General features: G+C 34.4%; 5 protein-coding genes across 5 annotated transcripts; 1 reads left to right on the forward strand and 4 right to left on the reverse strand.

The window, feature by feature from the left end:
* Positions 1-2021: 2021 nt before the first annotated feature.
* On the reverse strand, positions 2022-4509 carry LOC115704507 (L-type lectin-domain containing receptor kinase IX.1). The gene has a single exon (XM_030631710.2). The coding sequence runs from the start codon at positions 4260-4262 to the stop codon at positions 2148-2150; it is 2115 nt and encodes a 704-aa protein (XP_030487570.2). The 5' UTR covers positions 4263-4509; the 3' UTR covers positions 2022-2147.
* Positions 4510-4622: 113 nt separating this feature from the next.
* LOC115706829 (protein SET DOMAIN GROUP 40) lies at positions 4623-6901 on the reverse strand. Its single transcript, XM_030634579.2, has 2 exons — positions 6650-6901; positions 4623-6259 (listed from the first exon to the last, which is right to left on the reverse strand). Exon 2 carries the CDS (start codon positions 6226-6228, stop codon positions 4744-4746), a length of 1485 nt encoding a protein of 494 aa, XP_030490439.2. The 5' UTR covers positions 6229-6259; positions 6650-6901; the 3' UTR covers positions 4623-4743.
* Positions 6674-7755, reverse strand: LOC115706830 (L-type lectin-domain containing receptor kinase IX.1). Its single transcript, XM_061109578.1, has 2 exons — positions 7725-7755; positions 6674-7611 (listed from the first exon to the last, which is right to left on the reverse strand). The coding sequence occupies exons 1-2, from the start codon at positions 7753-7755 to the stop codon at positions 6674-6676; spliced, it is 969 nt and encodes a 322-aa protein (XP_060965561.1).
* Positions 7756-7836: 81 nt separating this feature from the next.
* Positions 7837-8728, reverse strand: LOC133034488 (lectin 7-like). The gene is made up of 2 exons (XM_061109583.1): positions 8120-8728; positions 7837-7974 (listed from the first exon to the last, which is right to left on the reverse strand). Exons 1-2 carry the CDS (start codon positions 8726-8728, stop codon positions 7873-7875), a joined length of 711 nt encoding a protein of 236 aa, XP_060965566.1. The 3' UTR covers positions 7837-7872.
* Positions 8729-15996: 7268 nt separating this feature from the next.
* Positions 15997-18577, forward strand: LOC115704509 (L-type lectin-domain containing receptor kinase IX.1-like). Its single transcript, XM_061108343.1, has one exon. The coding sequence runs from the start codon at positions 16114-16116 to the stop codon at positions 18124-18126; it is 2013 nt and encodes a 670-aa protein (XP_060964326.1). The 5' UTR covers positions 15997-16113; the 3' UTR covers positions 18127-18577.
* Positions 18578-20875: the final 2298 nt, after the last annotated feature.

A 20875-nucleotide genomic window follows, 5' to 3' on the forward strand; every position in this document is an offset into this window, starting at 1 on the left:
GTTAGTGTTTTTTAGAAACAATATTGACCAAAAGTGAATTGGTTTTTAAAACAAAAAGCAACATTTTGTTGTTTTCAAAATTCTTGTTTTTTGTAACTTTGTTTTCTGGAAACAGTTTTAAAAAACTAGGCCAAACAAGCCAAATTGTTTTCAAAAAACAATTTTATGTTTTTAAAAACAAAAAACAATTTTTTAGTTATGATGCCAAACATGCATTTAGTTATTTATTTTTGTGAAAATAGCCCATAAATACTTCAGATTTGCATGTAACCGGCATAAAATTATTTTTTTTTTAATATGATAACTAATTTTATTGTTGATATTTATATAATACATTGATCATTAAATAAAAAGAAATTTCTTTCAACCAAGAAACCTCTTTTTTATTGTAGTGCATATATTACTAACCTATGTGTTGTAATTTTACCATTTTGCATCATACATTAAAGACATGCACTTAGAAAGACAGATAATAATGACTTAATAAATCTAATAATACAATCTCATTATGAGATACCATCATAAAGAGATTTGACTGAATTTATAACGATTTTAGTATCATTCTCCACTAAGAAAATGAAAAAACCTAATTGCAAACACCATTTAGGAAATTTGAATTTCTATGCTTAGATTAGGGGATAATTTTTTCCCTAAACTTAAAATAGGGAATATTGGTAAAATGGGATAACATTTTCTCCCCCCCCCCCCCCATTTGAAACCTGATGCCCTCTCTCTCTTTCGCCTCTCTTTCTCTCTTTCTCTCTTTCTCTCTTGCTCGGTGCCGCACCCACACACGTAGACCACCCACCCACGGCCGACCGGACTACGTGATCCACGGCCAACCGCCCCCCTCAACCCATATCACCCACGCCGACCGCCCCGCTCAATTTTTTTAGTGATTTTTTCAATTTTTTCCTTTAATTTTTTGTGCTTAAATTCATGAAATAGAATAATATGTTGCAATTTTGTGTGAAATCTGTTAGTTAAGGTTAGATTTAAGAAGATTAGGAAGAGATTTGTCGAAAATGGAATTTTTTTAATCGGGTCCGATGGGGTCCGATGCCCGTCCGATGGTCGGGTCCGATGGGGGCATGGCTGGAGGTTAAAGATGACAACTCGATGGGCCCGATGGCCTGATATAGGGGTCCGATGGGGCCCGATTCCTTGGGCCCGATGAGGCCGATGGGCCCAATGGGCCCGACGGGTCCGATTCTTTGGGCCCGATGGGTCCATTTTACGTTTAGGGGAAAAGATGGGAAGAGAGGAGTTGATGTAATTGGGGGAGGGTATTTTGGGAAAAACAATAAAGTTGTCATATATTAAAAATATTGGTAAGTATAAGTTTAGGAAAAAAAAATTTAAGGTAATGTAAGCATAGAAATTCAAATTTCGCCACCATTTTAAAACATATGAAGTTGTCAATGCTTCAGCTTTTCTAAGGAAAAAAAACCAATCAAAGATTTAACAAAACATTCCAATGAAAAGCCATTAGAATCACGAACCAAAGCTCCAAAACTAATTATACTATTTTCACAATAAATAGTAGCATCCACATTTAATTTTAACAATTTAACAAAAGGTGTTAACTAATAAATAACTCGTGAGGAGGGAAAAATCTAACCATTTACTTATATAATTTTTGAGTTTGAAACCAACTAGCATAATATTGAAATGCAGGTAATATTATAATTTTGTAATTGTTTTGCTTTACTGTTTTTTAAGGACATAGTTGAAGAAATTGATCACAATATACAGTCAAAATCACAATTTATACGCAAAAACATAAACAATTTAAATTATGAAATCACAGTGCAGTGATTACAATTTACAAGTAATATTTAATAGACTAATAACTAAAACATTACCAAGTTCCAGGTGTCAACAGTCAAATGATTCATAAACTCTAACAAAAAAATTTCATTTTGCCAAACATAATTGACCAAGACTCTCATAAAACAATAATCTCATCCAAATACCTAACACACACACACACACACAAATATTTATGTATACACAATACTTTGTCAGCAACGAAAACGTTATCCTAATAAGAATCAGACATAATATTCAAACACTTACGTAAGAACTCACTATCAGTTTCTAGAAATATTATAATAAAGAGCTACACAACAAAGAGAAACTACACATTAACTTTCTGAGAATATGAAAGGTCTTGAGGGACCTGGTGATGTTGATGAATCTGAGACATAATTGCTTGAAGAATACTGAAATTGATCTTGAGTGGACCTTGTGGTGGTAGATGATGTATAATTGGTAGAGTTGATATTGAATGAAGGAGCAAAATACATTGGCCTAGGCAACTTGGATGGCAGGGTAGGCAATGGAGCTTCAAAATTTAGAACGCTCACCACTTGTTTGATATTAGGCCTGAATATGGGATCAGGATGACAACACCATAATCCAGTTACCATCAAGCTCTCCATCTGCCTCTCATCAAATTCCTCACTTAATTTCATGTCAGCTGCTTCAAATATTTGCCCTTTACCGTACAAGTCCCACACCCACTCCACAAGGCTTACTTGGCTTGGTATTGCGTTTCTTATTACTGGTTTTCTTCCACAGCAGATTTCTAGGGCCACCATCCCAAAGCTATATACATCAGATTCTTTACTAGCCCTCCCAGTAGTGACACATTCTGGGGCCATGTAACCCATAGTGCCTGCTAACATTGTTGTTTGTAAACCTGATTCATGGTCTGCAAGCCGGGCTAGGCCGAAATCTCCTAGCTTGGCATTGAAGTTTGAATCTAACATTACATTGCTTGACTTGATATCTCTATGCACAACACATTGTTCCCATTCTTCATGAAGGTACAACAAGGATGAAGCTAAGCCAAGAGCTATCCTATATCTTACTGCCCATGTTAGAGTTGGTCTCCCTCCAAAGAGATGATTATCAAGGCTACCATTGGGCAAAAATTCATACACAAGAAGGAACTCACCTTTTGTATGGCACCAACCAATAAGTTGAACCAAATTTCTGTGTCTCAGACGACTAATGATTTTCACCTCAGAAACATACTCCTTTTTTCCCTGTGTTGATCCTTTAGATATCCTCTTAACTGCCACTTCTGTTTTAGATTCTGTTAACAGACCTCTGTAAACACCTCCAAATCCTCCCTGTCCAAGCTTCCCTTCCTCTGAAAAATTGTTTGTTGCATAGTTTAGTTCTCGGTAAGTGAACCTCTTCGGTCCAGTTTCTCCAAATTCCCCATCAATGGAATCATCATACTCTTCCTCTTCCATTCTCTTTGCAGCTCTTCTCTTTAAGATAAACCAAATCGCTAGTAGTCCACATATCAAAATACCGAAACCAACACATAAACCAATCCACAAACCTGTGTTGCCTTTTTCTTTAATCTCCAACCTTGAGGTAAAGGACCAAGAAAGAATGTTATGTGTTTCAAATGAGACACCAGTGGCTGCAGAGAAACCAACTCGGACCTTTTCTGGCAAGACGTTCTTCATATCCACCGGATATTGAAGCTGGTTTTGAGTAGATTGCCCTGTGTAGGGAGTTCCATTATAAGTTAGAAAGACACCTAACATAGTAGTAATGGGGTTAAAACTTACCCAAGCATTTGCTACTCTTCCATCTTTAATGCTACTATTCCATGTAACATTACTTATTGATATAATGGAGTTTACATTGATCCCTATGTGATTAGAGCTTGGATCCCATGGATTGTCATAACTATCAAACTCAACTGCAACAATAGGATTGGTTTGGCTGGAGTCATTTGCATTTTCAGGACTGAAAAGAGCTAGATATCCACCTGTTGAATTAGCAGGGATGTCGGACTCAAAAGGCGCAATGAAGAAGGAGATTCCATCCCCAAACTTCCTCTTGGTGTCATTTGCTTTGATCACGAAAGAGAAGCCTGCAGTAAAATCTGTGACTTCGCCTGAGTCCTTATTCCAAAGCTGCACTGGTTTTGAATATGAGGCCCGACCAACACTATTAGGAAGGGAAAAGCCTTGACCATCAACTTTAGTGAGACTCAGAGAATCATTAAAAGGAGTAGCATCACCTTGGAAGTGAATATCTTTCAGTTCCTTAGTTTGAAACTTAGTAAAGTTAAAATGAAGTGACTCTGCATTGTTTGCCAGACTCAAAAGAAGCAACAAGAAAGTGGTCTTAAGGATCAAGTGTGAACATGGGTGAGGGTGAATCTTGGAAACTATCATTATTGTAATGAAGATTAGTGGATTACAATGGAGGCAGTTATTGTGTATAGACATAAGAGAGGTTACATGGAAGCATGGAAGAGATTTAAGTTATTATGTAGAAAATCTTAACCCTGTTGTTAGCTCACCTAATTCATGACTTGGTCTTTGTTTTGTCACATATATATATTTTATAGCTCCATTCAATTTAAAGAGACATTGCTGAACTGTTCTTGGTCAATTGTGTGTAATTTCTTTTTGTAATAAGAAAGTTAATACGTAGAAGATGATAATTGGATATCCTAATTGTTTATAGAAAATTTATGACCGACTAGCCATATCACTTACCACCTCTGTTTTTTTAATAGTGTAGTCAGTTTAGGAAATGTATAGTTGTGAATTTCATTTTAATAATAATGTTGAGTATTGGTTAAATAAGTCATAAATAAGTAAGGGATTTTTTATTCGAAGTCTGCGATCCACTTCCCCAACAGAAGTATTTTGCTGGAATTATTGAATCCATACAAATTAAATCTACATTGCAGGAAGGTCAATTCTAGTCATTTTGAAAAGGAATTGTCTGAATAACTTTACAACAATAAGACCTGCAATTTATCAGAGCTTCCTTGTAGCTGAGCCTCCATTGGATGGCTAATCTCCACCTACCAACGGCCTGTATAATGTTCCTAGATGATGATAGCATCTCAACACTACTACTTTCCCCTCTCTCTAAACAATTGGCCTCCAAGAATGAGCGAATCTGACCAGTTGATGATGCCAAAACATTCTTCAGCTGCAAAGAACTTAAAGAATCTTGTAGTTTCTCAATGTCTCTTAGAAGCAAATTGTCCTCTTCATATGATGTTTGCAAATTCTTCAAGACAAAATTGCAATTCTTCAACATCCGGTTCATTACAAGTGCCTCATTTTCAACCGAAAGTTGGGATCCTGAATAAACAAGATGAGCAACAGATCTTCGTTGGTCTGGCCGGGTTGCCCATAACCGCAAAGCCGAAAGTAGAGCAAAAGAAGGTTCTCCATTTTGCTGGATATACATTGACTCCATAGGCCATGTGTTTGAGGTGCACAATTCAGATTCCAAAGGAATGAAGATCTTTTCTCCTGGATTTTCATTCAAGATAAAGCCATAGTGTTCAAGAAGCTCTATATTTGTATACGAACCATAGCACAATAAGACCTGCTCTCCTTTTTTATAATGTCTCCTGGCATAGAAGCAATATGCAGCAACATCTTCCTCAAAACTACCATCGGTCAATCTTTCTGAATGAAAATCAAGTTGTTCTGAGTCTAACACATCAATTGGGCCATCCCCATTTACACAAGGGTAATTCCCAAATGAAGAAGATTGCATCTTGAAATTTAAGTCTTCTCCTGGTGCAGCATAATTAAATAAGTCTCCCACAGGGCATAAACACCCAGCTACATCCCATGGTACATGCAAAGTCCGCGAAGATACAGTAGCAGACGCCCAAAGCCATGCCTTAAAGGTAAGAAGTCTAGGCTTAAGGTTGAGTTCTTTCATCACCACATTAGCTTCTTTCCATTCCAATTCAGCCTTCAACACGGCCTTTTGTGTAGCCCAAATTGCATCCTCCACTTGCAAAGCTTGCTTTTCAAATTCACCAAAAGTTGCTAAAACGTCATAACTAATTGGAAGATTCATCAAGTAAGGATACCACCACGAACTCCTTCCTTTATCCATTTCATATAATAAGCAAATACTTAATATCTGAGTAGAAGAGAGAGAAGAATGGGCGTTGAGAGCGTTAGATAGTCTCTCATCTTTGAGTACAGTTTCTCTTGTCATTAATGCTGATCTGGGAACTCTGAGAATCAACTCTCCTTTGCTAATGTCACGCAGCGCCGCCAAACCCCTTCCTCCGGCTTCGGGAAAATGCGAAACGTACAGAGAGTGACCTAAACAGGTCAGTGGGGGATGGGATTGAGTTTGGTAAGTTTCTGAGTCTGAAATTCCAACCTCTGCCGCCCATTTCAGAAGGATCTCAAGCTTCTCATCCATGATTAATAAGTAAGGGATATAATTCCAACCGCTGCGTGAAACAGATAGATATTAGATTTGCATTTTATATAATTCGTTAGGACTAGATATCACATAACTAATGGCGTAGAACCACAATATACCAATTTACCAAAATATATAATACGATCACATTATAGATTCACAGTCAATAATATTTTTTTTAATATCAGAGTTATCACTTATGTTCAAAGTTCGAAGAAAATGAAACTTGATTTTTTAAAAAAAGAAGAAGAAAAAGAAAGTGCAAGGAGAAGCAAATTAGTCTTGAAAAATATTAAAACAATATTAGAGAAAACTGGTGAAGCTACACCGAGCTTTGATATTTTCTGGATTTTTTTTTTCTTTTTGATATTCTATACAGAAAAGATGACATATATAAATAAATAACAAATAACATTACAAAATGAGGGATGCTCGCTACAATTCAACTTTTATGTGTAGGTCTAAAAAGACCAGCGGATGTAGATGAATCTGTGTAACTACTTGATGATGTATACTGGAATTGATCTCTTGTTGTTGTAGTGTCAGTAGATGTTGTATAAGAAGTAGAATCCATGTTTAAAGAAAGAGCAAAATACATTGGTTTTGGTAGTTTGGGTGGGAGATTAGGCAGTGGAGCTTCAAAATTGAGAATGTTCACCACTTGTTTGATAGAAGGCCTGAAAGAAGGATCAGGATGACAACACCATAACCCAGCTACCATCAAGCTCTCCATCTGCCTCTCATTGAATTCCATGCTTAATCTCTTGTCAGCAGCTTCAAGAACTTGACCTTTTCCATACAACTCCCACACCCATTCAACGAGACTCACTTTGCTTGGCTCTGTGTTTCGTTCAACTGGTCTTCTTCCACAACATATTTCAAGTGCAACCACTCCAAAGCTATAGACATCAGATTCTTTACTAGCTTTCCCAGTAGTGATACACTCTGGAGCCATATAGCCCATGGTGCCTGCCACAACAGTTGTTTGTAAACCCAATTCGTGGTCTGCAAGCCGGGCCAGACCGAAATCTCCTAGCTTGGTGTTGAAGTTTGAATCAAGCATTACATTGCTTGACTTGATATCTCTATGTACCACACACTGTTCCCATTCTTCATGAAGATACAGCAGAGAAGATGCCAATCCAAGGGCTATTCTATATCTTATTATCCATGTTAGTGTTGGTTTCCCTCCAAAGAGATGGTGATCAAGGCTTCCATTTGGCAGAAATTCATACACAAGAAGGAACTCACCTTGTGTGTGACACCAACCAATGAGTTGAACCAAATTCCTATGCCTCAAACGACTGATGATTTTTACCTCGGAAACATACTCCTTTTTCCCTTGCTGTGATCCTTTGGATACTCTCTTAACTGCCACTTCTGTATTGGATTCACTTAACAAACCTTTATATACACCTCCAAATCCTCCCTGCCCAAGCTTTCCTTCCTCTGAAAAGTTGTTTGTTGCAAGGCTTAGTTCGCGGTATGTATACCTTTTTGGCCCAGTTTCTCCAAATTCACCATCAATAGACTCATCATATATCTCCACTTCTATTTCCCCAGCTGCCCTTCTCCTCCGAATGATGAACCAAAGTAGAAGTAAGCCACAACCCAATACAGAGAAACCTACCACTAAACCAATTATAAGTCCAGCTCTGTTTCCTTCTTTCTCATCTGTAGCCTCCAAAGTAGAGTTAAAAGACCAAGAGTGAACATTATGTAATTCAACCCATTGCCCAGTGGCTGCAGAGAAGCCAACTCTAACTTTTTCAGGCAAGATTTTGGTGAAATCCACTATAAAGGAAAGACTAGAGTTTCCACTGAAGATGGGATTATTAGCATATGTAAGAAAGACACTCAAATTGTGAGAAGCTGAGTCATAACTCACCCAAGCATTTGCTCGTCTTCCATCTTTGATACTGCTACTCCATGTGACATTTGCATCTGAAACAATGGAATTGACATTAATTCCAACATGATCAGAGCTGGGATCCCATTCATCTCGAAAACTATCAAACTCAACCGCAACAATACTGTTGGCAGACTTGTTGAAAGCTGTTTGAGGACTGAAAAGCGCGAGGCGTCCACCAGACGAGTTGTTGGGGATTTCAGAATCGAAAGGTGCTATGAAGAAGGACATGCCATCTCCATACAATGATTCATTGAGTGCTTGGATTGTGAAGGAGAAATGGGTGGTGAAGTCTGTGAGCCTTCCAGTTTTGGCATCCCAAAGCTGGACTGGCTGGCCATATGAGGCTCGGCCAACACTGCTATTAAGAGAAGCAATAGCATCGTTCCTTGTGAGCTGTAAAACACCATTTGCGAATGCTTCACCTTGGAATGATATTTGAGGCATGTTTGGCTGAAAAGAGCTGAAGTTGAAGACAACTGAGTTGCCTTTTGTTATAAGTAGCAAGAAGAAGAAGCCAGTTTTGATGAGAAAAGCCTTGAAATTTTGTGCTGGGAGAAGGTATGAACTTTGGTTGAAGAGAGCCATTATTGATGTTATTTTGTTGGGGAAGCCTATGATACAAGGTTGATGACAAATCAATTAACTTGTTTCCATGGAGTAATATAGCCATATTCAACGGATGCTTTTCTGAAACTTTCTTGGTCAATATTACATGCAATGTATGAACAATTAAAATTTTGATTTTAAGTAATAAAAAATTATTAGAAAGGTGACCGAGAGAAGCCAATTTGGATTATAGAAATAATGGAGTGTGGGTGAATTTTTCTTATATTTTATCTTATTTCTTGAATGACTTGGTTAATGGTGGCTTAGTTAATGGGTGTGATCTTTTACTTTTTTTAGAACCATATTTTCATAGGTTGAAAGAAAACTATTATTCATGTATTTTTTGTTTAAATGATATAACAAAAAATAACATACATATAACAAAAAATTAACAACAAATGAACAAAATTTCAACATAAAAATACCGTATTTTATGTAAATAAAATCAAAAAAATCGTAAAAATGTTTAAAATTCCGTGAAATCGTATTTTTGTTATTTTTTTTTGTTGTTTTTGTGCATTTGTGAAATTAACCCTATATTTTTCAAAGGAATATGATGGAAAGATAAAAAAAAAAAGAGGAATATTTAGAGTATAAAATAGTTTCAAATAGTATTTATTTTGTGGTAAAATACAAAAAAGTTGTTATTTTATGGAAAATATTTAAATGGTTATATTATATATGTAACACTATGAATATTTTTATTTTTAATTATTGGATTACTATTAAATGATTGTGATTAGTTTAGATATTAAAAATACATAAATAATAATTAACCTGATAGGATCTTGATACTTTATTTTCTTATAAAATATTAATTAAAATTAAATTACTAATAATTATTAATTAATTTTTTATAATTTGTTACTAAGTAAGGGTCTTTTAGTAATTTTATTTGTACTTAATTATTAAAATATTTGTAACAAAACTATTTATAATTTAAAATTATTATACACATAATTTTAATTAATAAAAAATAGTAAGAATGACCTCTATCTTATTTTTAATAATTTAATTGTCAAATCAGTATGTTTAGTTATTTTTTAATATAAAAATTAAAATATAAATATTTTAAAATCTAATAACAGTCTATTCAAAAAAAAAAAAAAAATCTAATAACAGTTATAAAATTATAGATAATTTTTCTTTTCTATTGGTTAGCGATATATTTAAAAAATTATTTTATTAAGTTATATGAGATAAAATACTTAATTGCACTAATAGCACACGGAGGAGTGTGCTAAGCGGTATTATTTTTCCTACAAAACTATTAATATAGCTAAGAGTTAAAAAAGTGTACAAATAACACATATAATAGAAGGTGATATGTACCCAGTACGCAATTTATATTTGTCAGCAAGGTTATAAAAAATGTGTTAAAAACAGGATTAAGACAAAAACAGTTAGAACGATTAATTAGATAGGAAACTCGCTTTCAACTAACGAGTTTGACCTAGCTTTCCAGGGATTTATTGGTTACTTAAACTTTTGCTTTTTGGATTGTCTTATCCTAATTTGTGTTTATTATAGAGTAATTAATTTTCAACTATTAGTTTAGTTTAATCATAAAAAAAAATGGCTGACTTGTTCTTATGAGAAATGTCAAATGACTGTAAAGAAGCCGAATATATATATAAAGATTTCAACGACATTGTATAATTTAACTCAAGATTCAATTACACATATATAATATCAAATAGATATATTCCAAATCGCTTGCCTCTCGACTCTCGAGCACTCATTTAGGATCTTGGGTGCATGATCTTGGTAAAATCCTATTTATATGTCCCTAGGAGTACTTCTTGTTCTGTGAACCATTTGCATGAGCAGTTCGGTGTCTAGCACTCTAGCTACAAGCTACACTTCTGTTCTCACCAAAATCAAGCAGGAAGATATTATGCCCATGAGTTTTGTGTATAAAAGTGAAGAAAAAACAAAAACAAAATCAAAACAACACAAATTTGAGATTTGGAGATGGAGAAGAAAGAGATGAGTGAAATGAAAATGAAAATGGCTTTTTTATTAGAGATGAGCTCAGCCTCTTTTATATAGAACAAGATCCAATAGGATAGTTACAACAGCTGGCAATAAGCTCAGCAAGAGTACAATCAGTTACAAATTGAAATAACTAATTTGCTAACTAACAAGTAACAAACTAACATATCCTAACATCCCCGAAGTTACACTGGTCAGAAAAGTGTTAATTTATTCCTGAAGTAGATAATTTTAGAGAGATGGAGGCTTAGTAAGAATATTTGCTATCTGGTATGTGGTTCAACATAACGCATCTAGTTGATTTGCAATCATCCTGTCACGAACAAAGTATAAGTCTATTTTAATGTGCTTCGTGCGCGTATGATAGACTGGATTCAAGGCTAGAGAACTAGCTTCAAGATTGTCACACCACAAAATGCGACATTGATGAAGAGCAACCGATATTTCAGTGAGGAAAAATTGGATCCACATGAGTTCTGAAGTAGCGAAGGAGAGAGCTCGATACTCAAATTATGTGCTTGATCTAGCAATCATATTTTACTCTAAATTTAGAGCAGCAACTAATAGTTATTGCCTAAAAAAAATACATTAATAGATTCAAATCAATCACAATTTGTTTCACATTTGCCAAAAGTCTCAAGATTACATCAGAACAGAAATAAAGACATTAAATACATAAAAAAAATTGATAAAAAAATCATTAAATTTTTTTTCTTGTTACATTGGAATGGTCATTCCTTTCTTTTTAAAATGGAATAGCAATTCCACCAAAATAGTGGAAAGAACATTCTATTGGAATGCTATTCCAATACTTTAATGGCATGTTTACTAATAAGTAATGGGAATCAATAGTAAGGTAATCATTCCCTTACATTTGTTTACTTACATTATTAAAATTAGGAAATGGAGAACTTGATTAAATAAAGGAGAAAAGAAAGGAAGAACTTCCCCCACTAATTTTATAAGGAATGCCATTAAGGGTAATGGATTTTAATTATTTTTATTTTATTTTTTAATATTAAATATATAATGACAATTTTGTCCTTTAAAATATGTCTTACAAAATAACTACCATATAATATAGTTTAACTCAAAAGGACAATTTAGTCAATTTAAGCATTCCGATTACGTTTCCTAATAGGGTACTTTTATTTGCACCCCACCAAATTATAAATACACCCCATTATTAGAAAAATATATAAACTTAAATAGTTTTTAAAAATTACTCTTGATATTTTTTTAAAAATTTTTTCTCACATTATTTTATGTTAATTTTAATACTTATTTTGATTTTATTTTCATAATTTTTTCTCTCATGTATATATTTTTATTATTTTTTACTAAGAAAATTTCATAAAAATTTTTATTTTAATTTTTTTGTAATAATATTGAAAATATAATTTAATTTTATTTGATAAGTATATTTTTTAAGTTTATGAATTGGAAGAAAAAAGTTGAAAAAATTTAGTATAACTAAAGATATAAATTTTATATTAAATTAAAATTATTAAAATGGGGTGCCTTTAGAAAATTTTGGGGTGTAAATAAAATTTCCCTTCCTAATAAAGTAAACAAGATAAATCACTACCATTCCATTTCCAAAAAAAAATTAGTAAACAACATATTACAAATATTGATTCCGATTATTTTTTATTTATTCAGTTACATTTCCCCTTTAATTTATTCCGATTCTGAATACTGTATAGTAAACGTGTCATAAAATGCAACCAAACAAAGGAATGGAATAAAAATTGTTTCCTTTCCATTCCATTCCATTCATTACCTCCAACCAAACGACACCTAAGTACTTAAATAAAGAAATAAATTGAAAACTACCTTTTTTTTTATTACATATTAATTAAATATAATTTTAATTAATAAATACCTTCTTTTAAAATCAGAAGTATCAAATATAAGCTCACATAACTTATTAAAATTAGAATTTCTAATATACATAATGATAATATGATTTATAAAATTGGGTATAAATTAAAGAATAATAAAATGAAGGTAAAAATTAAAATAAAAAATAAAAAGTAGGTATAAAGTGTAATTTTCTCTATTTTTTAAATAAATGATCCAATAATTTGTTTTCTCTTAAGGCCCACCCAATCTTAGAACAGGTCTTGGGTGAACCTTGAGAAAAATTGTTGTGTTCCTCCTGTATGTTTGATTCTCTTGACCCTAATTTCTTTGTATTTGATTTCGTGTTAACTTCTTGTGTGATTTGTGTGTGTGTGAATCTCTAACCCTAACAAACATTTTTTTTTGAAGTACCCTAACAGACATTGTTCTTTCTAAGGGTTTCTTGAAGTGGTTCGAACCCTAGGAGTAGAGGAAGTTTAGTCTAGAAGGGTTTGGTTTCAACCGAGGGTTATTGGGTTGTTCTAATTGCACCCAGGGTCGGCCTTACGCATAGGCGGACTAGGCCCGCGCCTAGGGCTCACTCATTTTAGGGGCCCAAATAAAAAAAAAATATATTTTAAAAAATATAAATATTTTTTTAATAATTTTTAAAAATACCATTTATCTTTGGGGTAATTCCATAAATATGGGAAAAATAAAACTAGATTAGATAAATATGGTAAGGAAACTTAATATGAAAAAATATGGTATTTAAAATAAAAACTTAACATATATGGGATTGAAATACCATAAAAGATATTAAAATTCCCTTCATATTTTTTTTTTTTGATATTGGCGGCTAAACCACCTGAACTTTACGATTTGTAACACTTAACCACAAAAATTGAATTTTCGGCGGCTAAACTACCTAAACCCTGGTTCCGTTTTGCTCTGCACACCTCCGTCCAAAAATCACAGTTAAGTGCTGGATTGTCTACGTGTACAAACTTGTACACGTGGCAAGTTTTTAATAGTCCACGTAATATTAATTTTAAAAAATAATATAAATATTTAAAAAGATTAAAAAATTGGATTTTTTTTTCTTTTTTTTACTTTTTTTAATTTAAAAAAAATTATTATTTTTTTTTTTTCCTTTTTCTTCTTCTTCTTCCTTTGGGTCATTTGGGTCTGTGAACCAGGCGCCGAAGCTGAAACATACAAATCAAAGACTCTCATTGATTCCGTCCAAGTGAATCACCAACAAACATCATTGTTTTTCCTTTCATTTTGAGCAAAAACTCAATCCTATTGAACCTACCATGAAAACGCTACAATCAAATGACCCAAATGGTGGTGAACTGAAATACTATATGTATTTATTCAAACGACTTACTACAATCTGATAGTGTATGTCATGGTGAGCTTTGAATGGAGAGCAGCTCAATTCTTCTGGTTCTTCTTCGTCAATTTCTTCTCCTTCCTATATTTCACCTACTACGGCATGATGACCGCCGCTGCTTTCTACACTCTCTTCAACCTCTTCTCTGGTTTCTTCATCCCAAGACCGATAAGTAACCAAGACAAGACCACCATTTTAGTTAGAAGAAGAAGAAGAAGAAATAAAAAAAAAAAAAAAAAATTAAAATTAAAAAAAGGAAAAAAGGAAAAAAAATTCTGGTTTTTTTAATTTTTTTTTAAATATTTATAATTATTTTTTAAAACTAATATTACGTGGACCACTAAAAGCTTGCCACGTGTACAAGTGTGTACACGTGGACAGTCTACCGTGGCACTTAACTGTGATTTTTGGACGGAGGTGTGTAGAGCAAAACGGAACCAGGGTTTAGGTAATTTGCCGCCAAAAATTCAGTTTTTGTAGTTAAGTGTTACAAACCGTAAAGTTTAGGTGGTTTAGCCGCCAATATCTTTTTTTTTTAAAGAAAAAAAAATAAAACAAATGAAACTACAGTGATCACCGGAGTTATCAATGGTGCCGAAAAAGGCACCGAAGTTTGATGTCGGCACCGGAAAAGTCACCGGAGTTACTGTTGACGTCGAGAAAAATCACCAAAAAATTGGTTTCTTCATCAAGATGGCATTCAAACGTCCTCAATCATCCAACTTGAACGCCCACCGAAAGCCCACCTGAGGGTGGTGACGTCGGATAATTTCAAATGAGTGTTTGTCATTCATCCTCCCGACAATGAAGTTTGTCAAGATAGCTTTCGAACATCCTCAATCATCCAACGTAACCACCCACATGATGGTTGTAACGCTAGATATTTTCAAACATCCTCAATCATCCAACGTAACCACCCACCTGATGGTTGGTAATTTTTTCGGCGATAATGCCGATTTCAACAAATTTTTTGGCATCAACAACAGCTTCGACGAATTTTCTAGCACCGACAGCTGCTCTGGTGATTTTTTCGGCACCAGCAGCAAACTCCGACGACTTTTCTGGCATCAGTGGGAAATAAAACTACTTAAACATATAAAAATATTAAATATGGGATTTGAAAACCTAATTTACATATATATGGCATATCAAATACCGAAAAAGACCTAAAAATAAAAAAATAGCATATAAATTGGTCAAATTTAAAAGTGTCATATTTAACGTAAAAAATTTTAAAATCTCATAGTAAGTGTAATTTTCTCTGTATCTTTATAGTAAAGGCCCAAAAAAGTTTTTCTGCTTATAGTCCATTTCAACTCAAAACCGACCCTAATTGTTTCGTTACTGTTCATTCTTGAACTCATGGATGAATGAGTACTAATATTGCAATAATACTAAGTTTTGCAAATTTAATTAGCCTAATATCACTAATTGTGCTTTTCTTGATTCAGGGTTAAAAGACCACCTAACTTTTAACAGTGGTATCAAAGCACAACAAGATAAGAATCAACACTATCAGGAAACAAAAATCAGCAACTTTAGAGGAACAAGAGTTTCAGAACTTAGTGAAATTTTCTAAAATGAGAAGTAAAATGTGTGAGTGTATTGAATTCTACATGAGATATGAACACTTCAATAAAAGTGTATGTAATGTGCAAATTTGAAACATGGGGTCTTAAGGAGTACTTAATTTTGTACGTATGAATGAAGACTTACACACCAGGCCATCACATGCCCATCGTTACTGTCCGTCCAGTTGATTTGATTAGTAAACAGAAATGTTTTCTCTTCTAGAAATAGTCATAATTAATGAGACGATTTCTCATTCAAATCTTTAGTCTTTTTCTTTTTCTTGATTTTTCTCTGCTCATTGAACCTCAATTATGTCTAACTAAAGCCAATAATTCTATACATGCCAACATGACCAAATCAACGCCGTTGACTAAGACCTTTAAGCTAATAAACAAGAATAACATAGAACGTCTTTAAGAGTAAGAGATCATATATAGTCCTTAATTTTGAATAAAATTACATTTATCTAATGATATAGTTAGTTACACACTACTTCCCAGCTCTGTATCTGTGATCTTTCTTATGCTTCGTTACTGATTTAACAACAATAACAATGGAGTTCCTTATTAGCTCATATAATTTTATTATAACGACTCTTATTGTGGTCTTCTTCCTACTCCAAAAGGGTTCTTCAGTTTCCTTCAGCTTCCCCAGTTTCGATCAAAATAGCATTAACCACATTAAACTCGAGGCGGACGCCTATCTAGACAACGGGGTTCTACAGCTCACATTGCTTCCTCCTAATTCTTCTATTCCCCACGGTAACGGTCGAGCCTCGTACAACAAGGCTGTCCAACTTCGGGATCCCGAAAGGGAACTTCTTGCAAGCTTCACCACTAATTTCGAATTTGTAATGGATGGAGGCCACAAAAATAATAGCGGAGATGGATTAGCGTTCTTCATTGCGCCGTTCAACTCAGTTATTCCTAATAACTCAAAAGGCGGAAACCTCGGACTGATACCCAGAGAATCTGATTCGATTGTAAGTAATCCTATCGTTGCAGTGGAGTTTGACACCTTTAAGAATTACTGGGATCCTAACTCCAATCATGTTGGTATCAATGTCAACTCCATTGTCTCAAATGTACATGTCTCACCGAAGACTAAAATGACAAATGGTTCAAGAGTGGGAAATGCTAGAATAAGTTACAACTCTACTTCTAAAAATTTAACCGTGTTTCTCAGTTATGCGGGTGATGGTACAGTGATTGGTGAAAACACTAGCCTTTCATCTCTAGTTGATTTGACGTTCTTAGGGGAAGAGGTCAGAGTTGGTTTCTCTGCAGCTACAGGTTCATATGTGCAATTAAATAAAGTTTTGTCTTGGTCATTTCACTCAAATATCTTTCACAATAATAATACCATATCTGCTATCCCAAGCCCCACACCTCCCTTGGAAACTAAAAAAGGGGGAGGAAGCCATCAATTATCAAGAATCGGTTTCGGTGTGGGCTCTGGTATTCTATGCTGTGGACTGGGCTTGGTATGGTTCATGTTTTGGAGAAAGAGAGTTGGTAGGGAAGCAGAAACAGAGGAGGAAGATTCCATCGATGGAGAATTAGAAACAGGGATTGGCCCCAAGAGGTTTACTTACCGGGAACTAAGTCAAGCAACAAACAACTTTTCAGAAGCTGGGAAGCTTGGAGAGGGAGGCTTTGGAGGTGTCTACAAAGGCATCTTAGGAGAATCCAACACTGAAGTGGCGGTTAAGAAAGTTTCTAAGGGCTCAAGGCAGGGTAAGAAAGAGTATATTTCTGAGGTAAAAATTATAAGTCGTTTAAGACATAGGAATTTGGTTCAACTTATTGGTTGGTGCCACAAAGGAGATGAGCTTCTTGTTGTTTATGAATATTTGCCTAATGGAAGCCTTAATAAACACCTACGTGGTGAAAAACCCATGCTACCGTGGGCAACAAGGCATAAAATAGTTATTGGTTTGGCCTCATCTCTTTTGTATCTTCACGAAGAATGGGAACAATGTGTGGTGCATAGAGATATCAAGTCGAGCAACATCATGTTGGATTCAAACTTCAATGCTAAGCTAGGAGACTTTGGGCTGGCAAGGCTAGTTGATCATGAAAGGGGTCTAGACACAACTCTGGTAGCTGGAACAAGAGGTTACCTAGCTCCTGAATGTTTAACTACCAGCAAGGCTAGCAAGGAGTCCGACGTCTATAGCTTTGGCGTGGTAGCACTTGAAATCTGTAGTGGAAGAAAGCCAATTGTATCAAATGCAGAAGAGGGTAAGGTGATGCTGGTGGAGTGGGTATGGGAGCTTTACGGGAGTGACCAACTTGTTGAGGCAGTTGACAAGGGACTTGTTGGTACGGAATACAATGATAAGGAGATGGAGTGCGTGATGGTTGTTGGGCTGTGGTGCTGCCATCCTGATCCAACATGTCGGCCCTCTATAAAGCAAGTGATGAGTGTTCTTAACTTTGAAGCTGCTTTGCCTAATTTGCCGCCCAAGTTACCTGTGCCAATGTATACTATGCCTCCCTGTCCCTCAAGTGTTAGCTCTGATCTTGACCCCCATTATTCATCTTCCGTTATTACAGGGAGATAAATCATATATTATATTATATATATATATATACTGTTGTTTATTATGCATTTGTCATTTGCTATCCTTGTATAATAAATAGCATCAGACATAAGATATTTCTTTGAGCTGGTTTTGGCATTCTCTTTGATCGAGGTTTTTGCATATTGTGTCATGTTTTACTTACACACTTTCTTCTAAGCATTGTTTGTGCCTTTTATATTTTTCCATTTTTTGGAAGTTTCTCTCCATTTTCGGTATTATATGGGATTTCTATAACTGTATTACTTATAAATAATTGTTCATGAGTAAGTATATATTCATGAAGTTCACAGAGTTAAATTAGTATTGATTTAGATTAATCATCGAAACGAAAACTTTGCTTCATGAGTATATTCTTATAAGAATCGTATGTGCTTTTATTTATTTATTTTTTTATCAAATTTTCATTTCTCATTTATAGACAATATTTTTTTTTTCTGCTCTGTTATATTATATTTTCTATGAGAAATTCTGTAATTACATCTCTTATATTTCTTTAATTCTTTTTTTTTACATGAATTATTATTCAAAAAGTAAATTCTGCAAAAGAATATTATAATTAAAATCGGTTTCAATTTTTTTTTTTATTATTTATTAGTAATTTATTTATGCATTATGTTTTTGCATTCTTGTATATTATGCTCTGTAGTAGATACTGTTAAAAATAATCCTCCACTTACACTGATATTAAGACCAGATACAACCAGATACAAAAGGACAGAAAAGGAAATCCCTAAGTTGGCCTTCGGCCTCTAATTCCCTAACTGAAATTAGTTAGAATGGATTAGGAAAATCCATACCTAACTAATATCAGTAACTAACAGAATTAAACACATGCTGAAATTAAAAGACAAACCCTAGATCTATAAATATACCTCAAAGCAAATCAACCAGATAATGTTGGTTGAGGGTGTTCTTCAAGATCCAGAACTTTGAAGCTTGAAGAACCAGAGATCGAAGCTCGTACATGCAAAGAAAACAACAGAGGGGTTAGATCAAGAGAGAGAGAGGGATTAAACACTGAATAAACACATAAACACTTGTATTAAACATAAGATTACCAGTCAAAAATTACCTGTGACTTGGAATCTTCATTGTTGTATGTCTGAAACGTTTTGATAGTGGAATCGAGCTCTCAGATTTTGAGGAGCAGCTCAAACGGAGACGTAGCCAACTCGTTGGTGAACTTCGGGAAAAATTTGGTGTTTTCTAACTTAAATCTCTATAGCTTTTGTGTGTGTATGGGTATAAAGATCAGATCATTGTAGATCTGATCTTTCTGCTGGGTTTGTGTTTGGGATTTCTGGGTTTCTAGGGTTTGGATTCGAAGTTTCTCTTTGAGAAACTCTCTGCTAGGGTTTCTAGCATTTCAGAGAGAAAGGAAGGAAATGAGAAGGTTCTCGATCCATTCCTAGGTTTTGTTCAAAGACAAAACGGGGTCGTTTTGGGGTTAACTTTGAAAAGTCAAAGTGAACAGAGAAAGGTCGAAATTGACCTTGGAATTCTGATTTGTTTGTTTTGTTGGTGTAGGGACAAGATAGTAAATTTCTATCTTAAATTTCCTACAATGGTATCAGAGCTTGGTTGAAGCTGTAAAGATCAACATTCAAACATATCAAGAAGGAGAAGAACTCAAGCAAGAAATCAAGAAACACAAACAAGAAATTCAAGAACTCAACAAAACCAATCTGAAATCTTTAACAAAGGATTTCTGGGACATTTTCTAATAACCATTATAACTGAATTGCCTATTATTATCTATTTTAATTGATTTTACTTAACTTCATTAATTATGAGCAATTTAAAGGTTGACATTGACAAATTTGATGGTTCTGGTGATTATAGGATTTGGAGGAGAAAGATTAAGTCACTCTTGGCTCAACAGAAATTATTGAGAGTACTTAATGATCCTATAGAATGGCCAGAAGGGACTACCAAGATTCAACAAGAAGAATACTTGGAAACTGCTACTGGTATCATGATATTTAACTTATCAGATGCCATTATCAGACTAATTGACAAGGAAGAAACTCCTGCCCAGATTTGGAAGAAATTGGAAGAACAGTTTCAACAGAAATCCCTAACCAACAAGATTTTCTTGAAGGAAAGGATTTTTGGGTTTAAAATGAGTTCATCCAAATCTCTTGATCAAAACTTGGATGAATTCTTAAGGATGCATATTGAACTTGCAAATGCAGGGAAAATGAGGCACTAAGTGATGAAAACCAGGCCATTATTATTCTAAATTCATTACCTGAATCCTACAGAGAAGTCAAGACTGCTATTAAGTATGGAAGGACATCTATAACCCTAGAAGAGGTGATCTCTGCACTCAAATCTAAAGACTTAGAAATGAGGACAGAGAAAGGTGGACATTCTAATGGTGAAGTCAACCTGAGTAAGGGGCGGACTGTGTCCAAGAAAACCTTGGAATAACAGAGGTAGAAGTCAAGGCAGAGGTTCAAACAAACAGGGAGGTTTTCAAAGAGGCGGATCAAGTTCTAATCCTAGAAACTGCGATGAAACTAATGGTACATTACAACCGTGGTAAACCCGGGCATTTCAAAGAGACCGTTATTTCTTGAAAAGAAATAACAAACAAAAACCACATGGACAGGGAGACTCTAAATACTCAAACTCTAAACCTAAATCTGATATGCATGATGCTAATATTACTACTGGATATGAAAGTGGTGAAGTGTACCAAGTTGGACCATCCATCAAAGATGAA

The sequence above is a fragment of the Cannabis sativa genome, chromosome 1 (genome assembly GCF_029168945.1).
Source record: "Cannabis sativa cultivar Pink pepper isolate KNU-18-1 chromosome 1, ASM2916894v1, whole genome shotgun sequence".
Classification (NCBI taxonomy): domain Eukaryota; kingdom Viridiplantae; phylum Streptophyta; class Magnoliopsida; order Rosales; family Cannabaceae; genus Cannabis; species Cannabis sativa.